This window comes from Scylla paramamosain, chromosome 1 (assembly GCF_035594125.1).
Source record: "Scylla paramamosain isolate STU-SP2022 chromosome 1, ASM3559412v1, whole genome shotgun sequence".
Lineage (NCBI taxonomy): Eukaryota > Metazoa > Arthropoda > Malacostraca > Decapoda > Portunidae > Scylla > Scylla paramamosain.
The window spans coordinates 11,485,001-11,510,000 of record NC_087151.1 but is presented as its reverse complement, the minus strand read 5'-3'; the positions used below and the strand labels follow the sequence as shown (position 1 = coordinate 11,510,000).

Here is a 25,000-nt window from a genome sequence, read left to right as displayed (position 1 = left end):
CACCAGCAGCAGAGGAAGAAGAAGAAAAAGCACTACCATCACCACCAACAGCAAAGGAAGAAGAAGCAGCAACATCAGCAGAGGAAGACGAAGACCACCAGCAGCAGCACAGGAAGGAGCAGCACCATCGCCACCAGCAGCAGAGGGAGAAGAAGAAGCAACAGCAGCAGAGGAAGAAGCAGCAGCACCATCACCACCAGCAGAGGAAGAAGAAAAAACAGCAGCAGCAGAGGAGGAAGAAGAGGCACCACCACCAGTATCAGAGGAAGAAGAAGAGGAAGGTTCATCGCCATCATCACCACCAGCAGCAGAGGAATAAGAAGAAGGACCACCACCTCCACCACCAGAGGAAGAAGAAGCACCATCACCAGCATCAGAGGAAGAAGAAAAAGAAGGACCAACCACCAGCAGATATAGAAGAAGAGAAGTGACCCTGACAACTTCAAGCACCACCAAACTGACTGACTCAAGCAGGTTAAGGATAGGGAGATTAGGATAGGATAGGATAGGATATAAGCACCACCAAACTGACTGACTCATCAGGTCAGGGATAGGAAGGTTAGGATAGGCTAGGATAGGTTAGGATAGGATGTGATACGATATGGTTAGTTAGGTGGCTCATGTAGTTGCCAGGGTCAGGAGAAGGAGGAAGAAGCAGCACCACCATCGGAAGAAGAAGAAACAGCATACCCATGAGAAGAAGAAAAAGAAGAAGCACCACTATCAGAGGAAGAAGCGCCACCACCTCCATCATCAGAAGTAGAAGAAGCAGGAGAACCACCACTACATGGCGGCTCTGCCTTCGCGCGGCCAAGTATAAGTAACTGTAGACATCGAAGTTAAGAGGAAAATGTCAATATGTCAGTATGTCAATTACAACTATAGGAGGAGGCAGTAGGCACCTGCCGAAACGATAGTTTCTCCCAGTGAGGTCTATAGCACTGGATTAAGGGATGCTGTGAACTTATCATTAAACCCAGCTGTGACCTCACTGAACGTTTTCCTTTGTGTCTCACAACACAAGGGGACAGTCACAGCCTGCCCTCTAAAGACAACTCTCTTCCTCCACACAAAACTACAAGCATCTAATAACACACACACACCCTTCATCCAAAATTTCAAAATTATCATGGCGACTCCTACACCAGCCTCGGAGTATACATCTGGGGAGGGGACCACAATTGTCCCCAGGTCGGACTGCCCTTCTGACAACGACCCTAAGTGTCTTGACATCCCCCTCAACTTTTTCTTCATTAACGTCTGCAACATTCGCGGTCTAAGATCTAATTTTCAATCTGTAGAACACCACCTCTCCTCTTCTAAAAACTCATTTTCTTTTCCTCACTGAAACTCAGGTATCTGAGGCAACTGACAGTAGCGCCTTTTCTGTTCCCTCCTACTTTCTCTATCCTCATTTTCAATCCAAAGCTGGATGCTGCGTTTATGTGCGCAACGACTTAACCTGCTCTCGTGCCCACGCTCTTGAATCTTTCAAGTTTTCCACCATCTGGCTACGACTACAGAATCACTCTCAAACTAAATTTATCTGTGCTGTATACCTTTCACCTAACTCCTCTGACTATAAGAAATTCTTTGATTACTTAACTTCCAAAGTGGAGCACATTCTGACCCTCTTCCCTTTTGCAGAGATCTCCATTCTTGGAGACTTCAGTGTTCACCACCAGCTTTGGCTTTCCTCTCCCTTCACTGACCATCCTGGTGAACTAGCCTTCAACTTTGCTATCCTCCACGATCTAGAGCAATTGGTGCAGCACCCTACTCGTATTCCTGACCATCTTGGAGATACGCCCAACATTCTTGACCTTTTCCTGACCTCTAATCCTTCTGCTTATTCTGTCACCCTCTGTTCTCTGTTGGGCTCCTCCGATCACAATCTCATATCTGTATCTTGTCCTATCGCTCCAGTCCCTCCTCAGAATTCCCCTAAGCGAAGGTGCCTCTGGCGTTTTGCCTCTGCTAGTTGGGGGGACCTGAGGAGGTATTTTGCTGATTTTCCTTGGAATGACTACTGCTTCCGTGTCAGAGGCCCGTCTTTGTGTGCTGAGCGCATAACAGAGGTGATAGTGTCTGGCATGGAGGCGTACATTCCTCACTCTTTTTCTCGACCTAAACCTTCCAAATTTTGATTTAATACAGCTTGTTCTCGTGCTATACATGATAGAAAGGTGGCCCACAAAAGGTACTTAAGCCTTCCATCACCAGAATCTCATGCGCTTTATATTTCTGCCCGGAACCATGCCAAGTCTGTTCTCCAACTAGCCAAAACCTCCTTCATTAATAGAAAATGTCAAAATCTTTCAAGATCTAACTCCCCTCGTGACTTCTGGCATCTAGCCAAAAATATCTCCAATAACTTTGCTTCTTCTTCTTCCCTCCTTTATTTTAACAAGATGGCACCACTGCCATCACATCTGTTTCTAAAGCTGAACTCTTCGCTCAAACCTTTGCTAAAAACTCTACCTTGGACGATTCAGGGCTTGTTCCTCCCTCTCCTCCACCCTCTGACTATTTCATGCTACCTATTCAATTTTTCGCAGTGATGTTTTCCATGCCCTCACTGGCCTAAAGCCTCGGAAAGCTTATGGATCAGATGGGATCCCTCCTATTGTTCTCCGAAACTGTGTCTCCGTGCTTGCACCTTGCCTAGTCAAACTCTTTCAGCTCTGTCTGTCAACATCTACCTTTCCTTCTTGCTGGAAATTTGCCTACATTCGGCCTGTTCCTAAAAAGGGTGACCGTTCTAATCCCTCAAACTACCGTCCTATTGCTTTAATTTCCTGCCTATCTAAAGTTTTTGAATCTATCCTCAACAGGAAGATTCTTAAACATCTATCACTTCACAATCTTCTATCTGATCGCCAGTATGGGTTCCGTCAAGGCCGCTCTGCTGGTGATCTTTTGGCTTTCCTTACTGAGTCTTGGTCATCCTGTTTTAGAGATTTTAGTGAAACTTTTGTTGTTGCCTTTGATATATCAAAAGCTTTTAATAGAGTCTGGCACAAAGCTTTGAATTCCAAACTACCCTCCTATGGCTTCTATCCCTCTCTCTGTAACTTCATCTCAAGTTTCCTTTCCGACCGTTCTATTGCTGCTGTGGTAGACGGCCACTGTTCTTCTCCTAAATCTATTAATAGTGATGTTCCTCAAGGTTCTGTTCTGTCATCCACTCTCTTCTTATTATTCGCTAATGACTTTCTAAACCAAACTTCTTGTCCTATCCACTCCTACGCTGATGATACCACCCTGCACTTTTCAACGTCGTTTCATAGACTTCCAACCCTTCAGGAAGTAAACATTTCACGCAGGGAAGCCACAGAACGCTTGACTTCTGATCTTTCTAAAATTTCTGATTGGGGCAGAGCAAACTTGGTATTGTTCAGTGCCTCAAAAACTCGATTCCTCCATCTGTCAACTCTACACAACCTTCCAGACAACTATCCCCTCTTTTTCAGTGACACTCAACTGTCCCCCTCTTCTACACTGAACATCCTCGGTCTGTCCTTTACATATAATCTGAACTGGATACTTCACATCTCATCTCTAGCTAAAATAGCTTCTATGAAGTTAGGTGTTCTGAGACGTTTCCGGCAGTTTTCTCCCCCTCCCAAGCTGCTAACTCTGCACAAGGGCCTTATCCGTCCATGTATGGAGTATGCTTCACATGTCTGGGGGGGGGTTTCCACTCATACCGCTCTTCTAGACAGGGTGGAATCAAAAGCTTTTCGTTTCATCAACTCCTCTCCTCTAACTGACTGTCTTCAGCCTCTCTCTCACCGCCGCAGTGTTGCATCTCTAGCTGTCTTCTACCGCTATTTTCATGCTAGCTTCTCTTCTGATCTTGCTAACTGCATGCCTCCCCTCCTCCCGCGGCCTCGCTGCACAAGACTCTTCTTTTTCTCACCCCTATTCTGTCCATCTCTCTAATGCAAGAGTTGACCAGTATTCTCAATCATTCATCCCTTTCTCTGGTAAACTCTGGAACTCCCTGCCTGCTTCTGTATTTCCATCTTCTTATGACTTCAATTCCTTCAAGAGGGAGGTTTCAAGACACTTATCCTTCAACTTTTGTCTACCGCTTTGGACCCTTTTATGAGACTGGTATCTCAGTGGGCTTTTTTTTTTTTGGGGGGGGCGATTTTTGTTGCCCTTGGCCAGTGTCCCTCCTACATAGAAAGAAACATGAAGGAATATATATATATATATATATATATATATATATATATATATATATATATATATATATATATATATATATATATATATATATATATATATATATATATATATATATATATATATATAAAGAAAAATATTTATGATGTGTGATATTATGAAGCGTCAGTAGATGGCAGTATCTGAGTTTAGATTTTTCTGAAAAGGATATCTCAAATGTGCCTAGCGTAGAGGGACTGGATGGGGGACTGTTGAGTGCAAGGAAATGCAGTAAACTTCTTTGAGTGTCACTGAGAAAAAGTTAATGTGGAAGATTGTCTGTATTAATGAGTTTTTTTCGTCTTCTCATCATTTTCTTCTTTTCTTCTTCTTGATATAATGAGAGCAGTAGGTCACTTGCAAAACGAACACTTACGAACGAATACTTGAGTTAACCTTTTGGAATGTCCTCCCTTCCTTGCTGAAAGAAAACGGATGTATGCCACGGATAAACTCATTCTAATGTTACTTCTCATTTACTGGCGAGGAATGGTGTTTTGATTGGAGATATTTATTTCGACCTGCTTCCGAGGTAAAGTGACATGTAGAAATAATTTAACTTATTAAAATTTATCCCTAACATTTGTACTTAAAAGTTATAGTATTTTCTAACTAGTCTTAATTTTTAGTCTTATTTAATTCATTTTCACTCTGTTTCTGTTTAAAGCTCATTTATTATAAAAATAATGTATTATTTTGTATTTAGATGAAGTGCTGCATGAAAAACAGTAGAATTAGCAAAAAAAAAAAGTACTTTACTCGAATATATTAGTAAACAGGCTGTACAAGGCAATGAGGCGCGAGGAAAGAGACCTATGGAGTGCCAGCCGGGAACACCAGAGAGAGAGAGAGAGAGAGAGAGAGAGAGAGAGAGAGAGAGAGAGAGAGACCTTGCTTATCCTGGAACCTTTTTTTATTTATTTATTTATATATTTATTTATTTTTATGTATATGTAAGAATGTGACTGACCAAGGGCAAAAAAAAAAAAAAAGGCCCACTTCAGCATCAGTCCCCATTTCCCAAAGTGAAGTCAAACACATAATCAAATATTGGAGAATAAGCTAGTGTCTTGAAACCTCCCTCTTGAAAGAGTTTAAGTCGTAGAAAGAAGGAAATACAGAAGTAGGCAGGGAATTCAAAAGTTTACGAGAGAAAGGGATGAAAAATTGAGAATACTGTTTAAATCTTGCATTACGTAAGTGGACAGAATAGTGGTGGGAAAAAGTAAGGGCTGTGGAGTGAGGCAGTGGGAGGAGGGGAGACAAGTACTTAGCAAGATCAGAAGAGTAGTTAGCGTGAAAATTGTGGTAGAAGATAGCAAGTGATAAAACACTGCAGAGATGAGAAAGCCTGCAACTGTTATTGTGGTCTGGAAGTGAAAAAAGTTTGGAGCAGCTAAAAAAAAGTTTATTTGTTCATACTGATCCACATTCGTTGAGGAGGAAGAAAACACGGAGAGCTCAGGGTTGTCCCTCCCCTGCTTGGCTGTCTCTACTCAGTCCAAGACACCTTTTGCCATGTTGGTTCTCTTCGCATTTGGTCGGGAGTTTACAGACTTCTTGGTACCAATATGGTTCTCGAATTTTTAATGTGGGGTTTACCTCTTTGAATCCTATTCTGAAACACTTGTGCACTACACCTCCACTGCTTTCCAAAAGTTCTATATGAAGAGACATGGGATTTTAAGGTGTTTTTAATGGTTCTAATGACATATTAACAAGATTTCTATATTATTAAGGTCGTTCCAAATAGTAATACCTCCTATTTTTTATTCCGCCTTATGGTGTCCGAGGGGATTGCTTATGACATTATTATGATGACAACCATTGCGCTAATAACATGAAATTTTCATCTCTCTGTTCCAGATATTGACAGTGTGACAGTCTAAGAAAGCAACCCTGTCATGGACGTGCGTGAGAGGCAGAGATGCGTCACTGAATTCCTCCACGCAGAAGTTGAACCAATCGACATTCGTGTGATCGTTTGGTGAACGTTTATATAGTCGACACAGTTGATGTCAGCACGGTTTCGTCAATTCCGGAGTAGCGACAGAGATGTGAGTGACAAACTGCGCTCCAGACGCCCATGCACAGCCACCACTACGGAAAATGAAGCGCATCTCGACCAACTTACCCACGCTAATCGGCGAATGACGGTGAGTGAAATGCGTGCATAGTTGGATGTGGGTGTCGGTGCACTGGAAACGTATTGTTATCCCTAAGTACAGAAAAAAAAGTGTGCCAGGTGGGTTCCATGGATGGTCACGCAGGACCAAAAAAGACCACCGGCTGTGCATGAGCGTCCGGAGCGCAGTTTGTCACTCACATCTCTGTCGCCACTCCTTAATCGACGAACCGATCTCCTAATTGAGAACCCATTTCTGCGGTAGTGAAGTTATTAACCTAACATAACCAAACATACCTAAACAAACTAATTTAACCTAGCCTAGCTAAACTTTAAGAATTGCTCTCATCATAGATCATTTGCGGTGGGTATATTATGGGGTTCAAATTACTCAGAATGAAAAGCTCTATCTAATGAGAAGGGTAAGAATAGCCATGTTGAGAATAGTGAAAGAGTAAAATAGTACCCTTAAAACGCCTCCATGACATAAACAAGAGCCGATGAAAAGCAGCAATCATCCCCTGAGCGTTGCCAAGGCGGCGCGGCGCGGTGTAAACAAACCCGCTTGGTCACCTGGCAGGGGAGAAGCAGCGGTGGTACCTTTTCAGCGTTAAACAGGTTATGTTCGCATATTATTTGTGCCAGTCAGGTGTATCACGGGCTGCAGAAATATAAATAAGATCTCAGTAATATATCCTTGTGTTTAGGTACCGTTGTGAATTACATGATTAGTAGATGAGTAAAATTACTGTAATGAGCTGTCAAAATGTACTGAATAAACTGTATATACCAGTCAGGTACTTGCGCCAGAGTCAATGGGAATATAAGTAATGGACACTCGTGGAGACGTGTATGCCGAAGTAAAGTCTCAGTAATGTATATATGTGCTTAGATAATGTTGTGATTATTGCATGATTGGGTTACGTATGGATGAGTTGTCAAAATATACTGAAGAAATTAGCCAGGCAGGTCCAAGTACCACCAAAAATATTAGTAAAGACTCAGTAATATGCCCATGTGTTTGGGTAGTTGTGAATGACATATTAGGGTGAGTTGTTATTGAGCTGTCTACCTGTACTAATGAAGCAAGCCAGGTGAGAATATGCTTGTAATGTGGGAAATAAATAAAACTTTGTCAGTTAGGAGAAAAAAATGACTGAAATACATAAATCTCACTCTGGCAGATTAAACTTCTTGAAAGTTACGATTTGTGTATGTGGAAACTCAACTGTCACTAAGTGTTAGCTATAAAGGAGTTTAAAACAGAAAAATGAGGTATGAATAAATGTTATTAGTACCACAGTAAATACTGTGGTTTCCATTATAGTTTTTTTTTTCTTTATGCAAAGCCACTGTCCAAAGGCAACAAAAAAGTTGTATAAAAAAAATGCCCACTTAATGCCAGGTCCCATAGAGAATTCCATATAGAAAAATCAAATAATGGAGGATAATAATATGAAAACAACCATGAAGTCAATTTTTCAGTTTTACAGTTCAGTAATACATGTATTACAAATATTATTGTAATAAATATCCATGCCTCATGAAAAAAGAAATGGCCAAATTGTGATGAAGGAGGAAGATCAGCACATCACTCAGTACAAATCTAGGATTCTACTTTCACATTTTTTATTGAAATTCCAATCATGTAATTATAACCATTCCCAACTTTGTCTCACTTTCTGGAAATTTTTCAACTCTAACTTTATTTATCAAAAATTGATGATAATGGAATGAGAATTTTGAAGGTTTTACCTTGGCTATGGGGAAAAAGGAAAGATAAATCTACTGTCTGAAGCTGCTTAATTATACTTTTGATTAATAATGCAGATAGCAACATCTTCCTAGAACTGTATAATAACCTTTTCTTTTCCCTCTCACTTCATAGCAAGAAGGGAGAGAGTAATGCCACCATGAGTGATGTGGAGTTCAGTGGCACAGACTCAGACCCTGTGTCTGATGTCAATCCAGAGGAGATGGAGCGGCTCATGGCTGTGAGTAGTTTTCAGTTCTTTATATTTTTACAAGATTGACTTGAGATAGTTCCTAATGTGAACATTTTTTATTCTGAATTTCTTATGTATCAAATCTATTACTCAACAAGATTTACCATACTTCTAGGACATAGATGATATAGATAACAACTTGTTCAAGAGTAACCTGAAGTCTACTAGCAAGGCAGGCAGCAGTAGTAGCAAAGCAGCCAGTCCAGAGAAGAAAGGAGGCAAGCGACAAGTAACCTTCCGTGATAAACCACCACCAGGAAAAGGAGACAACAATGATGATGATGGTATGTAGGTTCCTCTGTTGTCCACCTCCATTACAGCTAATCAAGCCAAGATCAGTCATGCTTAATTAATCTGCTACACTCACTTCCAAAATATGTACTATTTTTTCCTCAGTCTGAAGCTCTTATTACTCATGTTAGAATATTTTTTTCTTTTTTCTTTTGTTTTTGAAATGCTTATCGTGATAGTTGAAATTTTTTTAATTATGATATTCAAGACTCTCTCTCTCTCTCTCTCTCTCTCTCTCTCTCTCTCTCTCTCTCTCTCTCTCTCTCTCTCTCTCTCTCTCTCTCTCTCTCTCTCTCTCTCTCTCTCTCTCTCTCTCTCTCTCTCTCTCTCTCTCTCTCTCTCTCTCTCTCTCTCTCTCAGACTGGGATGCTGATGACCTGCTGTACTCAGATGATGATGCTGCCAAGTCTCCAGGAAAGCCACAGAAGAAATCACAGTCACCAGGTTGGCTCTTGTCTTCCCATAGAGTGATGGTGGTGGCCATCTTTCAAAAATGGGTATTGATGTCCTTTACCACATCACATGCTTTCTCTATATTAACCCTTTATCTTGTGTATCCTTTCCTGAGTAATGTTTGGCTGGGGACTCATTCACTCTTCCCCATTTTTCTTATTTTCCAAGTAGGTATTGTAGTGACAGGACAGTCAAGGCCAACTAAAATCCACTCAGGCCCGATTATCCACTCTTAGCCTGATTGGTAAGGTGTCAGACTCATGTTTCTTTGTCTTGCCAGGGGTTTGATCATTGTTTAGTACCTCTTGTGACTGTTTTATCCTGTTTTCAGGTCACTTTCTTTCTCAGTGCTTGAATGAAATATCCAAGGGAAGCATGACAGTGGGATGTATCATGACTCAAACAAATAATAGATACCCCTCAATGACTGACATCCTGCATCAGTTCTTGAATGAAATGCCAAAGGGAAGCTTGACAGCAGGACACATCATGAGCCAAATAAATGATAGATAGTGTTAGAGTAGTGGAACAGTAAGTTAGGAATGGTAAAAAAAAAATCCAGGGCAGACAGAACAAGATAGGAAGATGAGATGAGATGTTTTGTTTGGGTGGCCTGGGAGAAGTGTGCATTTGATAAAGATGTGTAGAGAATGTTAGAGGAGGCTTTTGTCCTGCACTGGAATTATAGAGGCTGATGATTGTAACAAATATGCTGATGGTGTGTTTCTAGAATTTTGTGCTGTGTAGTATTTCTGGAAACCAGTTTCTTGGCCAACATTTTCAATGCTATTTATAATACTTATCAGGAAGAAATTAATGTGATATAAGATGTTAATTTTACTCTCTGTGATGGTGTAGCTTTTTTCACCTGATAAATAATCTGTTTTCACCACACTGGACAACCATATGAAGTCGAGGAAACTGAGTTGTGATAATGATGATGATTTACTTATTTAGCATAATTTTTTTAAGAACATAGGAAATAAGGAAATCTGCAAGAAGCCACCAGGCTTACATGTGGCAGTCCCTGTATGAAATATACCTACCTATTTCCACCTATTATCCCCATCCATAAACTTATCTAATCTTCTCTTAAAGCTCCCTAATGCCTTATCGATAACAACATGATTACTGAGTCTTTTCCACTCATCCACCACTCTATTTGAGAACCAATTTCTTCCTCTCTCTTTCTTAAACCTAAATTTTTCAAGCTTGAACCTGTTATTTCTTGTTCTATCCTGGTTGCTGATCCTAAGAATTTTGCTTACATCCCCCTTGTTATAACCCTTATACCACTTAAAGACTTCTATCAGGTCTCCTCTTAACTTACGTCTCTCTAAAGAATGTAAATTTAACAGCTTCAGTCTCGCCTCATAAGGAATACTCCTCATCCCCTTTATCCTTTTAGTCATTCTCCTCTGTACTGATTCTAATAGACCTATATCTTTCCTGTAATGTGGGGACCAGAACTACACAGCATAGTCTAGATGAGATCTGACCAGCGCCAAGTATAACTTTAATATTACTTCGGGCCTTCTACTTTTAACACTCCAAAAAATTAATCCTAATACCCTATTTGCCCTGTTTCTGGGCTCTATGCATTGTTTTTCTAGATGGAGTTCAGAGCTAACTATAACTCCTAAATCTTTCTCGTACCCTGTACCTACCAGAATTTCATTGTTTATTGTATACCTACTGTGTGGGTTTCCTCTACCTATGCCAAGTACTTTGCATTTGTTGATATTAAACTGCATTTGTCATCTGTCGCCTGCAGGACAATGGCATCCGATTCTGACCTAATTAATCTACCTATCTTTGTATCGTCTGCAAATTTACTAACATCACTACTAATTCCACTATTCAAGTCATTGATATATATAATATCATTTTTCTTAACAGGAAAACCATCACCACCAGCAAAGAAGGATGTGGACATAAGTAAGAGCAAAGATGATTCTGCAGACACCAGCCAGAAGCCCAAGGATAAGAAAAAGCTGATGGATGAACTCTTTGGTGATGACTCCCCAGGGAAAGCCACATCAGCTGAAGCCTCAGAGTCTCCAGGTGTGGCAGCTCCAAGAAGAGACAAGAAAAAGCTCATGTCAGAACTGTTTGGCGATGATGGTGATGCCAGTAAGCCTAGCGTGTCACCAGGAAAGGCCACCCAGAGACCTGTTAGTGGAAGAACAGAAACCAGTAGAAGAAAGAAAAGCACTGATGACTCCATGTTTGATGATGACGGTGGAGACTTGCTTGGAGATATTGGAGACATGCAGAAAAGACCCTCAACCTCACCAAAGGGAGGAGGAAGCTTCCTGGATAGCCTCCTATCTAAAAGTCCCTTGGATAAACCCAGAGGAAAGAAGCCGTCAGATTTTGTATTAGATGACAAGTACAAAAACATAAATAAACAAGAAGCACCAAGCAGTGGAGGATTTCAGGGGTACACACCATCAGCCAGCAAGTCCAGCAGCCCCAGAAGGAGAACACCAAGTAAGTCACCTGCCAAGGACAGCATGGACTTTGACTTTCTGAGTGATGCAGAACCCAGGAAGAGAGGCTCCAGGTCAGCTCCCCAGAGAAAACCCTTCGAGGTGGATGATGATGACATCCTGGGTAATGTGAGGTCACACAGGAGAGGAAACAAGGAGATCAGTGGTGACCCAAGCCCAAACAAGAGGGTGTCATCAGCACCAGGGGCTCAGAAGGAATCCTCAAGGCCAGGGAGGAAGGATGATTGGCTGTTTGGGGATTCTGGGGAAGCATCTGAGGCTGTGAAGAAAAATATTGAAGAGAGTACAGTCACTGCCTCAGTGGAGAAGCCAGTTGCTGCTTCCCAGAAGTCCCCAGGTCAAGATCAAGACTGGCTGGGAAGTCTCCTCTCCAGCAATAAAAAGTCTCCTGTTGCAGCTGAACAGGTGAGTAAGTCATTGAGGTTAATGTGTATGTCTGTTGGCTGAGCATTAGTGGAGGTATCACTCTTTCAGGAGGAAACCAATAATTCTGTGAAACAAATCAATAGGGCAGTAATGTATTTTATTTCAATGTACTATCACACCACCCATTCATTCATTTCATTTATGGTCTTTCCCTTAGCCTTGTAACTGTCACCTCTAATCAAGTTATCTTCACCAGTCACTCTTCTATCCTTTCCACTTGCGTAGACATTGTAACATCTCGTACTTTGCTAAGTCAGCCATTCATTCTACTCCAACATCAGTCCTCCGTGCTTTTTCATTTCTTGCTCTGTCCTCTGACACCTTATTTCTATTATATTCCATCCACTCTTCTGCTCCATTTCTCAGGCCCCATGCAATACAATCAGTTTCATACAAGAAGATAATGTGGAATTCCCTGTCATTCCTTTGTTATGACTCTCACTTCACTTTCCATTGGTACTCTTGTCATGACTCCCATTCCTCCAAAGTACTCATATACACTCTGTAGCATCTTGAGAATTGATGGCAGGCAATGATCCATACACCAACTTGTTGTGAATCTTCAACTTAACCAGTGTCATGTACATTCATAACACTGATGCTCCTTGTGAGGTGAAATAATCTGCACACCATTTAAACCATATGTAACGCTACTTGCAGCAACAGGTCCAGAGCAGCCCAGCAGACCCAGGAACTGCCAGCCAAGCCTCACAGCTACCTGCCACAAACCCCACACCTCCCACTCCTGCTACAGCAAGTGGTCTTCCCCAGGGAGCAGGTGTGGCCTTCTCCAGCCGTGCAGCCCCACTCACACCTGCAGCAGCTGCCACCTATACACCTGCACCATTGCATGCACCAGTTGAAGGCATGCAAAGTAAGTGCTGCCATATTGATGCAGTAACACTCTTTTTTACTTTTATACCTATTTATTTTCTCTCTGGGCTGTACAACTGATCCCTGTAAAGAGAGGGCAAGAGTACTTTCTCTTCTCTGTTGGGGGCTAAGAGGCTAAGAGTAGTGTGAATACATGTGAATATGAAAGTTGTGTGCCTTGTCATGGCTACTCACTTTTTTTTGGAATGACAGCCTTAGTATGTATGTATTTTCTCTCCCATGTGCCTTTTTTTATTATATTTTGCATATACAGAATAATATAACATTGAAATCAGAAAAATATAAACATACAAGTGATATGTAACCATAACCATTTCTTCCTCATGCTTTTTTTTTTTTTTTTTTTTTTTCTCAGACAGTCCACAAGTTATGCTATTGATGCAGCAGCAGCAGGAAGCTCAGGCTGCTGTCCTTGCTGCCCAGGTCAAGTCACAGCAGGAGCAGCTCAGTTCACAGATGGCTCAGCAGCTGCAGCAGCAGCAGCAGATGATGGCTGAACTCTTGAGGACACAACAAGAGGCTGCTAATAAAAGGTTGGTCCTGTTTTGGTAAATTCTCTCCTAATTCATCTTAAACTACGAGTATCATCTGTGAGTTAGATGGTAAGAAGAAACATGATTTTGAAGAAAAAATTCATGGAAGAGGGATACAAGAATTACTGTTGAAAATAGGAGAGTGTTTGTGGATGCAATTGTGAAAGTGAGTGCATGTGTATCTCTTGTCTTGGATACCCTCATTCATTGGAATATTGGTAGATAGGTGAAAAGAGAGAAGATGGCTTACTTAGAATTCAGAGGGAGAAAACTTTTTCTAGGTACCAGGAGGCAGTTTCTACCATGGGTCAGTTTGCCATGGTTCCTCCTGCTGCTCCACAAGGGGACACTGCCACAGCCACTGAGCAACAGAAAAATATTGAGGTAAGGAGCATTGTAACACCTTAAGTTTGTATCTGATCAAATAATTTCAACAACATACAGTTTACTATAAATAGTGATAGAGGAAAAAAGTGTATAGGTTTATTCTGGAATCTAAAATAATATTACTTTATTCATGTCATTTTTCTCACAACTTATCATTGGTGTTGATATATAATCCAAGCAAAATGTTATAAGGAAAATAAGAATAGAATTATAATTAAGTACCAGTTTAAGTCTGTGCACTATAAAGTTTCTCACTAGCTAATAGCTTCTATAATAATTTGCTTATGTCAATTTAAGTGACCTTAATACTGCAGTATACTAATTAAGGTTCAACATCTTGTGTTCAATAGGTGAACTTAAAAGAAGCAGAAACTGAGGCAGCCAAGGCCAAGGCTGAACTTGACCTGCTTCGCAAACAACACGCACAGGAAGTGGCTCTCCTGGAGGAAAGTCACAGGTACTTGTTGGTATGATGCTGGAGCCAAGCAGCAGGGAACACCACAACACCTGTTTTTCCCAGCTTCTTCAGTTATTTAGGTGACTCAGGAACATCAGGACAGGATATGAAAAATATTAAGGAGATAAATGTTATACTATTGTGGGATCTAGATAAGATATGGTTAGGGGATATAGGGGATCACAGCTAGTCTTTGTGCACATAACTGTGAGACAGAAAAATTTCTGACACATTCTTGGTCTTCCTTATATTAATGCTAGACTCCACTCTCCAAAGAGTATCACAGAGCATGTCTTGTCTGAGAATCACTGCACTGTCTGTGTCTACACTACATGCACTACTTATTACCAAATCAACAAGCATTTTATGCCCTCTAATCCACAGATAACATATTGAAGTGTACAAAAAAGAAAACATAGTTTAGTAAAATCCAGTTGTTATAACCACAAATTCCTGCCCTTCCCTCAGCTGCCTCAAATGGACTAGCTTCCCCCCCAAGTCACCTCCTACATGACAGGGTGCAGGGCTTAATGTGGGTTACAAGGTCCACGTTTGACTCATGCACCCTTTTTACCAATGGTAAAATGAAGTCATGCAGGTTACACAAATGAGGTTCCCAGTCTGTTTTACCCACTCATAGACAAGGGAAATACAACAGCAATTAATCTCCCACAGCTGAGAAAGGATCAATGCACAAATGAGCTCATGTTACAAAATGAGGTCATGCAGGTTACACAAATGCAGTCACCAGTCTGTTTTACCCACTCATAGACAAGGGAAATACAACAGCAATTAACCTCCCACAGCTGAGAAAGGATCGACAACATATCTAGGGAAAGGCAATTACAACAAGAGACAACAACAATTACAGTCAAGATATAATACTCCAGGGGAAAACCACCCTTGTAATGGACTGTCCACTTCCAGCGAGGTATTATAACACTCTTCCTGCCTGGTAATACAATATCCCTCCTTAAAAGGAAGAGAGATAAATTACTGCAAGGCAGTTCAAAAGAATCCTCAGTGTCAAAAAGCGTGTTGGCGATGTCCTCCCCCCACTCGCAGTAGCATTTAACACAACAGGAATACAGATGAGTGCCCACACATAAACAGGAGGGTAATTCACCTCTCACTGTACAAGAATTTGGCCCGCACACACATGCAGCTGAGAAGTCACGTCCCTGGATATGGAATACATTATAATTAATTTTACTCCCTGGCAGACTATTGTGGAGACTCCTATGCTACATAGATTGGCTGGGGTGTACGACCGGTAATTACTCACTTATCCCCTTAAAGCAGCTGACCCATCTAGCTGTAATCTATTCCTTGTCTCCTCCATGCATGTGCCTTCTGACCATACTCGTACATCTACCTTGTGTGATAGCTGGACTATGACCATGGTCTGACTATTTTATCCTGAGCATTTGGGCATTGTCCTATCTGGGGATTTTCTGGTCTTCAGCTCTGCCAAACTTGTACCAATACACACCTCATGTTAGTTACTTGCTACTAAAAAATTAAATGGAGTTGTAATATTACACTATAATCCTCTAAAAATGTAAGTTAATGGAGTATACTCGTATGTTTATTTTTTTGTGATAACTGCATTGTTTTTTGCAAACAACACAATATTTGGCAGCATTTTCTCCCATTGTTGTCACACTGTCAGAGTGACTGTCAGTCCATTGGTCACTTCCTCTCATGCCGCAGACAAGAAGGAAGAAGAGGAAGAGAGAAAGAGAGAAAGTGGTGTGTGGGGAGTGAGATTATCACTGACATTTAAGCTCTAATCTAATAATTTGCCCAGCACAAGATTTGGTAGTGCCACAGGCTGGGAAGTCTCTGAAAAACACAATGCCTAAACACTCAGGATAAAATGGTCAGACCATAACTCAAAGCATGGTAATCGATGTGGAACACTCTTCCACTCTCTCTCTCTCTCTCTTTCATCTTCAGTCTTCCCTGCATTGTATTCTCACTTCTTCTTTCATTAGTTCTTATTTCTTCTCCATTTTACATTGCTGCTCACAACACATTTTAATGTGTCTGTAGCTGGCTGAAAATCCTCATAATCACTTGCAATCATCCCCTCAGGAGACAGCTGGAGGTGGAGCGCGGGGTGTGGGGACGAGTGGAGGCCAGGCTCAGGGAGGAACGGGACTCACTCCTTTCAGACTTTCAGAGTAAATTGTCATTGCTGCAGGTATGGTGATCCAAAGTTCTTGTACTGTTGATCATGTTCTTTAGTATACATGTCCTGTTTCTCTATGATAAGTTCTATTTTTTTTCTAACAGTAACACATCTAGTATTTAAGAGTTTCTTTTCACTTATAACTAACTTCTTGCTTCCCTAAAAAATTTACTCCCATGGCACTTTGATATTCCTCTCTCCTTTTCTATACAATCCTTGCATCAGGACTTAGTGCATTGTTCAAAATTTTGTTCCCAAATTTACACACATAAGAAGATTAGGTATACACTTTATTGAGAAAAGTTTCAAGAAAAGACATTGTAGACTTTATTAAGCTAGCAGTTATTACTGGTTGATTGATGAGTAAAGAAAGAAAATCTTGCCACAAATAGAAGTTTTGAGATAGAATTACAGGAAACTCCTCACTTCTAAACATAAATTGTCATTTGGCCCAGTGTAAACTTTAATATTAGCTATAAAAAAACAGTTAGGTGAAAAGATAGATAAATAGGTAGACAATTCATTAACCACGGTAACTTTTTATTATAAAATGTCACACATTCATTATATATGCAAAACTAATATCCATTATGAAATCTTTAATTGATGCAAGATTAATTTTTAGCCCATCAAAATTCTGCAAATGCTTGAAAACAGACAAGCTTCTGTCACTCTTTCATCTTTTACTAGGAGGAGAAGAAGAGCCTGTCCACATCCTACCAAGGGCAGCTGGTGGCGGTGAAGGAGGAGTGGTCACAAGCTGTGGAGCGCACCAGGGAGCTGTACACTGGCATGCTGGACCGGGTGCGGGAGGAGCACTCGGCCACCCTGGAGAGAGTGTCACACCTCAAGGACCTGGAGCTGAAAGCGGCAGTGGCTGCCTCAGGACATGCCAAGTGAGGGAGACTGCAGATAACTTTATTAACCTATATACACACACACACACACACACACACACACACACACACACACACACACACACACACACACACACACACACACACACACACACACACACACACACACACACACACACATATGAAGCATATGAGGGAGTAGAGGAGCTGGACTGGAGCGACTTAATGGTCTGGGATACATGGGACACTAGAGGACATGGAAAGAGGCTGAAGAGGAGTGCTTGTAGAAGAGACGTCAAAAAGTATAGTTTCCCATATAGTATTGATGTATGGAACAGTCTGGATGAGGAGATAGTAAATTCAGAAAGTATACATGGATTCAAGGCTAAGTTGGATATTAAAAGATATGGAGATGGGACAGCACAAGCATAGCTCTTTTCCCATAAAGCACAACTAGGTAAATACAACTCGGTAAATACACACACACACACACACACACACACACACACACACACACACACACACACACACACACACACACACACACACACACACACACACACACACACACACTCACACAACACACACACTCACACAACACACACACAGATACACAGGCTTATTACTTATCTAGGTATTCTTTTTTTTTTTTTTTTTCATACTTTATTTTTACCTCTTACGTTAAGGAGTTCTATTTGAACTTGTACATGTTCATATATTATTTTGTCTTTCCTGTTTCTCAGTTTTTACTCATTATTTGTTGCATTTATATCTTTACCTCAAACAACAAAAAAAGCCTCTAAGAATTTATGTTGGAAATTCTATCTTATATTTGCAGGCAAGTAGAATTAATATTGAAAGGGAATTACAAGAAACCGTGAGGATTTTTTATAGTATAGATAGCAAATAGCATTATGTCCTTTACACTTTACCTTGTCTCCATGTCAGTATAAAAGTTTCCTAGCATATCTTCAAACTGTACAAGGAGATAATGAAAGGAATGATAGAATGGTAATGTCAACAAAAGGAATGACAGAATTATAATACTATGATAAAGAGAATGACAGAATGATAATGTCTGGACAAAGAGAATGACAGAATAATATTACCTTGACAAGGGGAATGACAATGACTGGATAAAGGGAATGACAGAATGATAATATTACAACAAAGAGAGAGAATGACAGAATGACAATGCCTGGAGAGAGAGAGAGAGAGAGAGAGAGAGAGAGAGAGAGAGAGAGAGAGAGAGAGAGAGAGAGAGAGAGAGAATGACAAAATATCACCTCAGCAAAGGGAATGACAGAGTGACAATACCACAACAGGGAAGTGGAAGTGGTGATGACGCAGCTGGAGACCAACACTTCTGAACTCACAGAACTCACAGCGTCCATCAACACTCGCCATGACTCTGCCCTGGAGCTGACGCAGAGGGCACTGAAGGTGGGTGTGGGTGGAGCAGATGACCTTAGTGGAGCACTTAGTGGACCTCAGGTAGCAGGGATGTACCTTGCATTGTGGGAGTTTAGCCTTGTTGATGAAACCCCACCCTGATTATTATGACAAGGTGTTAGATGTCACAAGAAGGAACACAATAGAACAGACAGCAGCAGATCTTTTGCTCCTCATGAGACTGGTTTATGATAAGCTAAAAGAATGAATAACAAGTATGACCATAAAGCATGTATATTTCACCATGCAGGTGTTACTTATGATCCTTATTAATATTTTCAGAATTTCTAATATAGTTTAAAAATGCATGTTGTATTAATTTGAGAGAGAGAGAGAGAGAGAGAGAGAGAGAGAGAGAGAGAGAGAGAGAGAGAGAGAGAGAATCTACATACAGCATTACTTATAAAGAGAAGATTATGAAAGAGATATTGGTGGAGAGGAAGGAGAGATATTTGGTCTGATGATAAGGAAGTTGGCATTATATTGCACACAGATGAAGGAGAAGCAGCTGCAGGACTTTGAGGGGCAGCTGGCGGCATCACGCGCTGAGGCCGAGAATGAGCGTGGCCGCCTCAACACCCTCATCCACAGGCTGGAAAACACCCTCCTGCAGCAAGGCTCTGAGGTGACACACACACACACACACACACACACACACACACACACACACACACACACACACACACACACACACACACACACACACACACACACACACACACACACACACACACACACACACACACACACATCCACAGTAGTAGTGGTAGTAGTTCATTGACCACAGCCACAAAGTAAAGTTATTGCACAGATAACCATATAATCAAGACAATATCATAATAGTTTGACTTAAACAAAATACTGCAGTCCATGATAATACTAAAAGGTCATGAAGAATAAGCAACATGAGCATGCTGTTCTGGTTACAAGTTATCCTCAATAAAAAAAAAGCAAGCATTTCATAAATATGACACAGAAACCTATACAACACAAAACACTTAATGGACACATAAAATAAAACAAACACATGAGATACTTAAACCTAAACTAAAATATAAAACCCCAGAAATATATTCAAGAAAACACCACATCCAATTGAAACACACACAAAAAAATGTTGTATCAAGTTTACCTGAATTTTCTGATGCACTGGTGAAGTAGAATAAAAACTGTCAACCTTGCACAGTGCCATAGTATAATGTTTGTCAAGTTGCCTTTCCATTACTGCAGGTTGAGAAGGAGCGGTGGCGGCTGGCCCAAGAGAGGATGAAGGTGGAGATAGAGCGGCAGGCCATGATGGAGGAGAGGAAGCACCTGCAGGTAAGTGTTGGGGTGGTGGTGCGAGGATTGTCTCAAGCCTCACCACCCACGTATCCTCCTGTCAGGTCTTGTGGATTTCCCTCATTCACAATTATCATGCAAGGCTGTCATACCATTTGTTTCTTGGTTTTCCTCAGTACCAAGGGTTGCTGCACACCTCTACACATATGCATTCTTCTGTCAGGTTTTGCAGTTTTCTCTCATTCATATTTATGGAAGGCTGTCATAGTGTGTTAGTTTTTTTTGGTACCTTGGTGTACTTAGTGATTATATGTGATTTGTATAACTTATCAAGCTCTAAATGTCTCTTGAGGTACTGGCATTTGGGATAAGGTTTTGGCATGTGGAAGAAAACCCTTAATTGATGAATGAGTTATGTCCTTTACTTAATTTGTAAATTAGGGATATTTTCTCCATAGACTTCAGTTGCTGTGTTCAAGATGTCTTCCTGCAAATTTACCAAATTCATGTTTCTAGAATGCCACTGAACCAAACAAAAAAAAGCTGCTGTATTTAGTGCAGCTACGAATTTGTACTTGTGTACATCAAGAGTACATGTAGCAGATAGTAAAGAAGAGATAAAATATTGAAAGATTGAAGTTTCTGATGATGGAATCTAAAGTTTATATAATGCACAATGAAGAAATGCATGGATTCTCTCTCTCTCTCTCTCTCTCTCTCTCTCTCTCTCTCTCTCTCTCTCTCTCTCTCTCTCTCTCTCTCTCTCTCTCTCTCTCTCTCTCTCTCTCTCTCTCTCTCTCTCTCTCTCTCTCTCTCTCTCTCTCTCTCTCTCTCTCTCTCTCTCTCTCTCTCTCTCTCTCTCTCTCTCTCTCTCTCTCTCTCTCTCTCTCTCTCTCTCTCTCTCTCTCTCTCTCTCTCTCTCTCTCTCTCTCTCTCTCTCTCTCTCTCTCTCTCTCTCTCTCTCTCTCTCTCTCTCTCTCCAGCTGAGCACTGAAACAGAGAGGATGAACCTGGCCAAGGCACGTGAGAACCTCCTCTCGGAGCACCGCACTCTGCTGCAGTCTGTGGCTCAGCAAAAGCAGGAGCTGACAAATGCACAGGCTGACCTCAGCAGACACCAGACACTGCCTTACCTGAGTGCTGCTGGGACTTCCTTCAGTAAAATGGTGAGCTGGTGAACTTTGGTTGTGAAAAGTTAGTATTGATAAACTCTTATGTTACTGCACAGAATGGGATTATTTGTTGTGTGAAGGTGAGACAGTTGAATGAGAAAGGTGGTAGGAAAACTGAGGCTGTCTGTTTAAGCCAGAGTTTGTTTACTAGCTTTCCCTCCATTGATAAACTTACTGTACTGGATAGGATAATTTGTTTTCTGAAGATGAGACAAATTGAATGGGAAAGGTGATAAGAAAACTTAGGCTGAAGAAAATATAGTCAGTCTGCTTTAATCTCAGTTTGTTTACTACTCCCTCCCTCATAATTCGTTGTATGTGCTTGTAGACCATGTTAGGCCGAGATGCTGAGGCTTCTCTGGCAAGCGAAGAGCAGCGACGCCTCCGAGAGAAGATGACAGCAGTGACTTTGCAGCAGCAGCGCCTAAAGGAGGAGGAAGCCAGGCTGAACGAATTGAATCTCCAGCTGGAAGAGGAAAGGATGAAGGTATGAGAGAGATGAGATGCTCAGTCTACCACAGTTATATGCTTCTTTAGGCTGTTTTCAGGTGCCTGTTGTTTTCCTGATGGTGTAGATGTTTACCTTCAGGTCTTGTAGATCATTGAAGCAATTTTCTTTTTTAGTTAACCTTCTCAAGAAATATTGCTGGATGATTTATTTCTCTTACTGAGCCTGATAGTACTTGGATACAGTTTACTTTCCTCACAATCTCTGTAGATTTAACAAATATTTCTGCCTTTTGTCCTTGGAATTTATGTTGTATCATATTCTTGTAAAAAGTTATGTTGCTTGTTTTATTTTGACAGGTGAATCTAGAGAGGGAAGGGAATGCTAAGGAGTCAGCAATGCTGGAAAAGACTCGGCGAGACAGTGAAGCAGCCAGGGAGGAAATAAAAACACTGAGGTTCGAGCAGCAGGAGAGGCTCAGCCAGATTGCTGCTCAGACACGCGTATTGCACACCCAGCAGGATAAGATCGACAAGGTGTGGCATTTATTCTTCTGTCTTCTCTTGTCTCTTTCACATCCTTGCATTTACAGCAGACACTTATCTACCACATCAGCTCCACAGCATTTCATTGACCATCATCACTTCACTTCAGGAACACTTGAGGCTTCAGCAGCTGCGGGAGGAGGTGGTGCATCTGGCCCAGGCTGGGGTGTGTGCAGTGTGTCAGAGGCGTGGTGGGGCACAACTGCTTCTGGAGCCTCCTGCTGGGGGACGTCGCCTGCCTGGGGACGGTGGTGAGGGACATGCCCCCTCTGTCTCACGCCTTGGGGAACTGACCAACAGTGTAAGAAATTTCAGGATCTCACATGCCATGCTCCTTCCTTTATCATTTTTATTGTCTGTTAATCCATGAAACTTAAATGTAGGTTAGAGATAATATCATGAAGTTTGAGTGGAGGATGGTTGAGATAAGGAACTTTGATGGGTCATACATATTGAGTCAAAGGAAGTATATACACTGCCTTGTGGTATCAGGTTAACTGGAGGGAGAGATTTAGAGGGTAAAAGAGTTAACTGTATATACAATCCTCTACTTCAATGGTTCTCAACTAGTGGGTGGCCGATGGGGTGAACAAGCACAGGACAGGAGAGGAAAAAAAAATCATGGAATATCATGGACTCACTGGCTATTAGTACAAAGGAGATGCAGCTATCTATCTATTTATTTATCTATCTATTTGATTCTATCTATCTGTCTATGGGGGCATAGTTGGGGAGGGGGCTGAGTGGATGGTGCTGGGAGGAGAGGGACCCCAACTGCATTGAACTAACTTTGGAATTGCCCAACTTGCAAAAGGTTGAGAATCCCTGCTCTTCTTGTAGTAACAAATGAAGATAAACCAGCTTCATGGGATTTTTATTTTGTACTGTGACCAGGTTGGAAAAAAATCAGGATTTTTCTGAAAATATTTAAAAATTGATTTATTTAATTTAAATGACTTTTTTATTTAAATAAACCTTTTTATTTCAATTATTTTTTTTGTATTAATACTTGTTTGTTTACAATGATTATTTTGCTTCAGTCTTATGAGGCCATTTTCTTGTATTAAACTTGGCCAATGTTAAATGAAATCATACATTACCCAACATGAGTTTTCACTTAAAAATCATAAGTAGGACAAATAGTTTAATCAGATCTGTTACATTAAAATAACTAACTTACTTTGCATTGAAAAATAATTAAGCTTATTAAACTTCATAATTACAGTTATTGTTATTATCAACATAAGACCTTACTTTCTTTTTTTATGCATTTTGAATATTTTTCTTGTAAGAAATGGCAATGATTCACTGGTGCCTGACTTGCTGCAGGACAAGTACAGGATCAGTACACTATGTGTGGGACAAGTACACTGGATACTTTTCCTGTTGAACTGCTTCACATGTTCTTCCTTCCTTCTTATATATATATATATATATATATATATATATATATATATATATATTATATATATATATATATATATATATATATATATATATATATATATATATATATATATATATATATATATATATATATATATATATATATATATATATATATATTAAATCATTAGCTATCTTCTCTCATTATAACATTTAAATAATTTTTAATAAAACATATTTAATTTAGATTTAAATAATTATTTTTTTATGCTCAATATAATACTTAGATAATTTTTGATACGGTATATTTGATTTTTATTTAAATCATGATTTGTTACCGTTAATATAAGTCTTAAATAATTTTTACTACAGCATATTTAATTTCTATCTAAATCATGATTTTTTAACCCTCAATATAACACTTGAATAATTTTTAATACTGTATATTTAATTTGATCTAAATCATGATTTTTTTTTACTGTGATTTAAATAATTTGATTTTAAATCAAACCAACTCTGACTGTGACACTTTTTACATTTGAGATCCCCTAGGTAATTTTCTCTAAGTGAAAATAAAACTACAGACACTAAAAGCTTTGAAACATTCAATCACCCCATTGACTAGCACTGATGTCTTTTAAAGTTATACTTATGTTTGCACCAAATTGACTAGACCATTTTATTAAGCTTAAGGAGAAGCCATAGCAATCCAAGGGTTAATGCATAGTTGTTGTATATCTCTCTTACTGAAGCATGTTTGTGAAATCCCTCTACTTCCTTCCCTTCCCAAAAACCACCCTGCTTCCTTCTCCTTCCATGAAACAACCCCACTTCCTTCCCTTCCCTTCTCTTCCCTGAAATTACCCCCACTTTCTTCCCTTTCCTTCCCTTCCTTTGAAATTATCCCACTTTCTTCCCTTTCCTGAAACCATCCTGCTTCCTTCCCTTCCCTGAAACCATCCCACTCCCTTCCCTCCCCTGAATCACCTCACTTCTTTCCCTTCCCAGGTGGACAGGTCACCTGCCTCAGTGTTGGCTCGGCTGGCTGCTGCCCGGGGAACAGGAGAACAAGGAGAGGGAGAAAAGGGCTCTTGAAGATATCTGCTCTTGAGTCATCCTGATGTTTGGTTGTCTTATGCTATTACTCTATCACTGAAAGCGAAGTACTCCACTAAGTGTGATGCTGGAGGCTCACCCAAGCACCTGTAATGGTAGGTGTGTGTTCTGGCACCAAGAGAGGCAGTGTGTGAGCGTTGAGGTGTTGCAGGTGCATTTTGTGCTCTGGCCAGTGTGCTTCCTGGGTGGCGAAGGCTTTCCTTTGCTTACTATTTACTGGCCAGGCTCTGC

The 25,000-nt window shown here is 40.6% G+C and overlaps 1 protein-coding gene across 2 annotated transcripts; it reads left to right on the top strand.

The window, feature by feature from the left end:
* Positions 1–6,879: 6,879 nt before the first annotated feature.
* Positions 6,880–24,961, top strand: LOC135100638 (fas-binding factor 1 homolog). Of its 2 annotated transcripts, XM_064003710.1 has the most exons (19): positions 6,880–6,976; positions 8,247–8,352; positions 8,480–8,648; positions 9,016–9,099; positions 11,008–12,026; positions 12,708–12,921; positions 13,297–13,474; positions 13,756–13,858; positions 14,212–14,318; positions 16,416–16,524; positions 17,203–17,408; positions 18,695–18,812; positions 19,315–19,446; positions 20,052–20,141; positions 21,086–21,268; positions 21,603–21,761; positions 22,082–22,258; positions 22,377–22,568; positions 24,662–24,961. In XM_064003710.1, the coding sequence occupies exons 2-19, from the start codon at positions 8,272–8,274 to the stop codon at positions 24,746–24,748; spliced, it is 3,408 nt and encodes a 1,135-aa protein (XP_063859780.1). In that variant the 5' UTR covers positions 6,880–6,976; positions 8,247–8,271; the 3' UTR covers positions 24,749–24,961. The 2 variants fall into 2 exon arrangements, with proteins under 2 accessions (XP_063859780.1, XP_063859790.1); XM_064003720.1 differs by lacking the exons at positions 6,880–6,976; positions 8,247–8,352; positions 8,480–8,648 and having other exon boundaries at positions 9,017–9,152.
* The last annotated feature ends 39 nt before the right edge of the window (positions 24,962–25,000 follow it).

Bases quoted from the DNA above. Each gene is read 5' to 3' on its own strand.
- LOC135100638 (XM_064003710.1), top strand. From the start codon at position 8,272: ATGAGTGATGTGGAGTTCAGTGGCACAGACTCAGACCCTGTGTCTGAT. The intron at 8,649-9,015 runs GTATGTAGGTTC...TCTCTCTCTCAG, and splicing joins AGACAACAATGATGATGATG to ACTGGGATGCTGATGACCTG. The intron at 12,027-12,707 runs GTGAGTAAGTCA...CGCTACTTGCAG, and splicing joins CTCCTGTTGCAGCTGAACAG to CAACAGGTCCAGAGCAGCCC.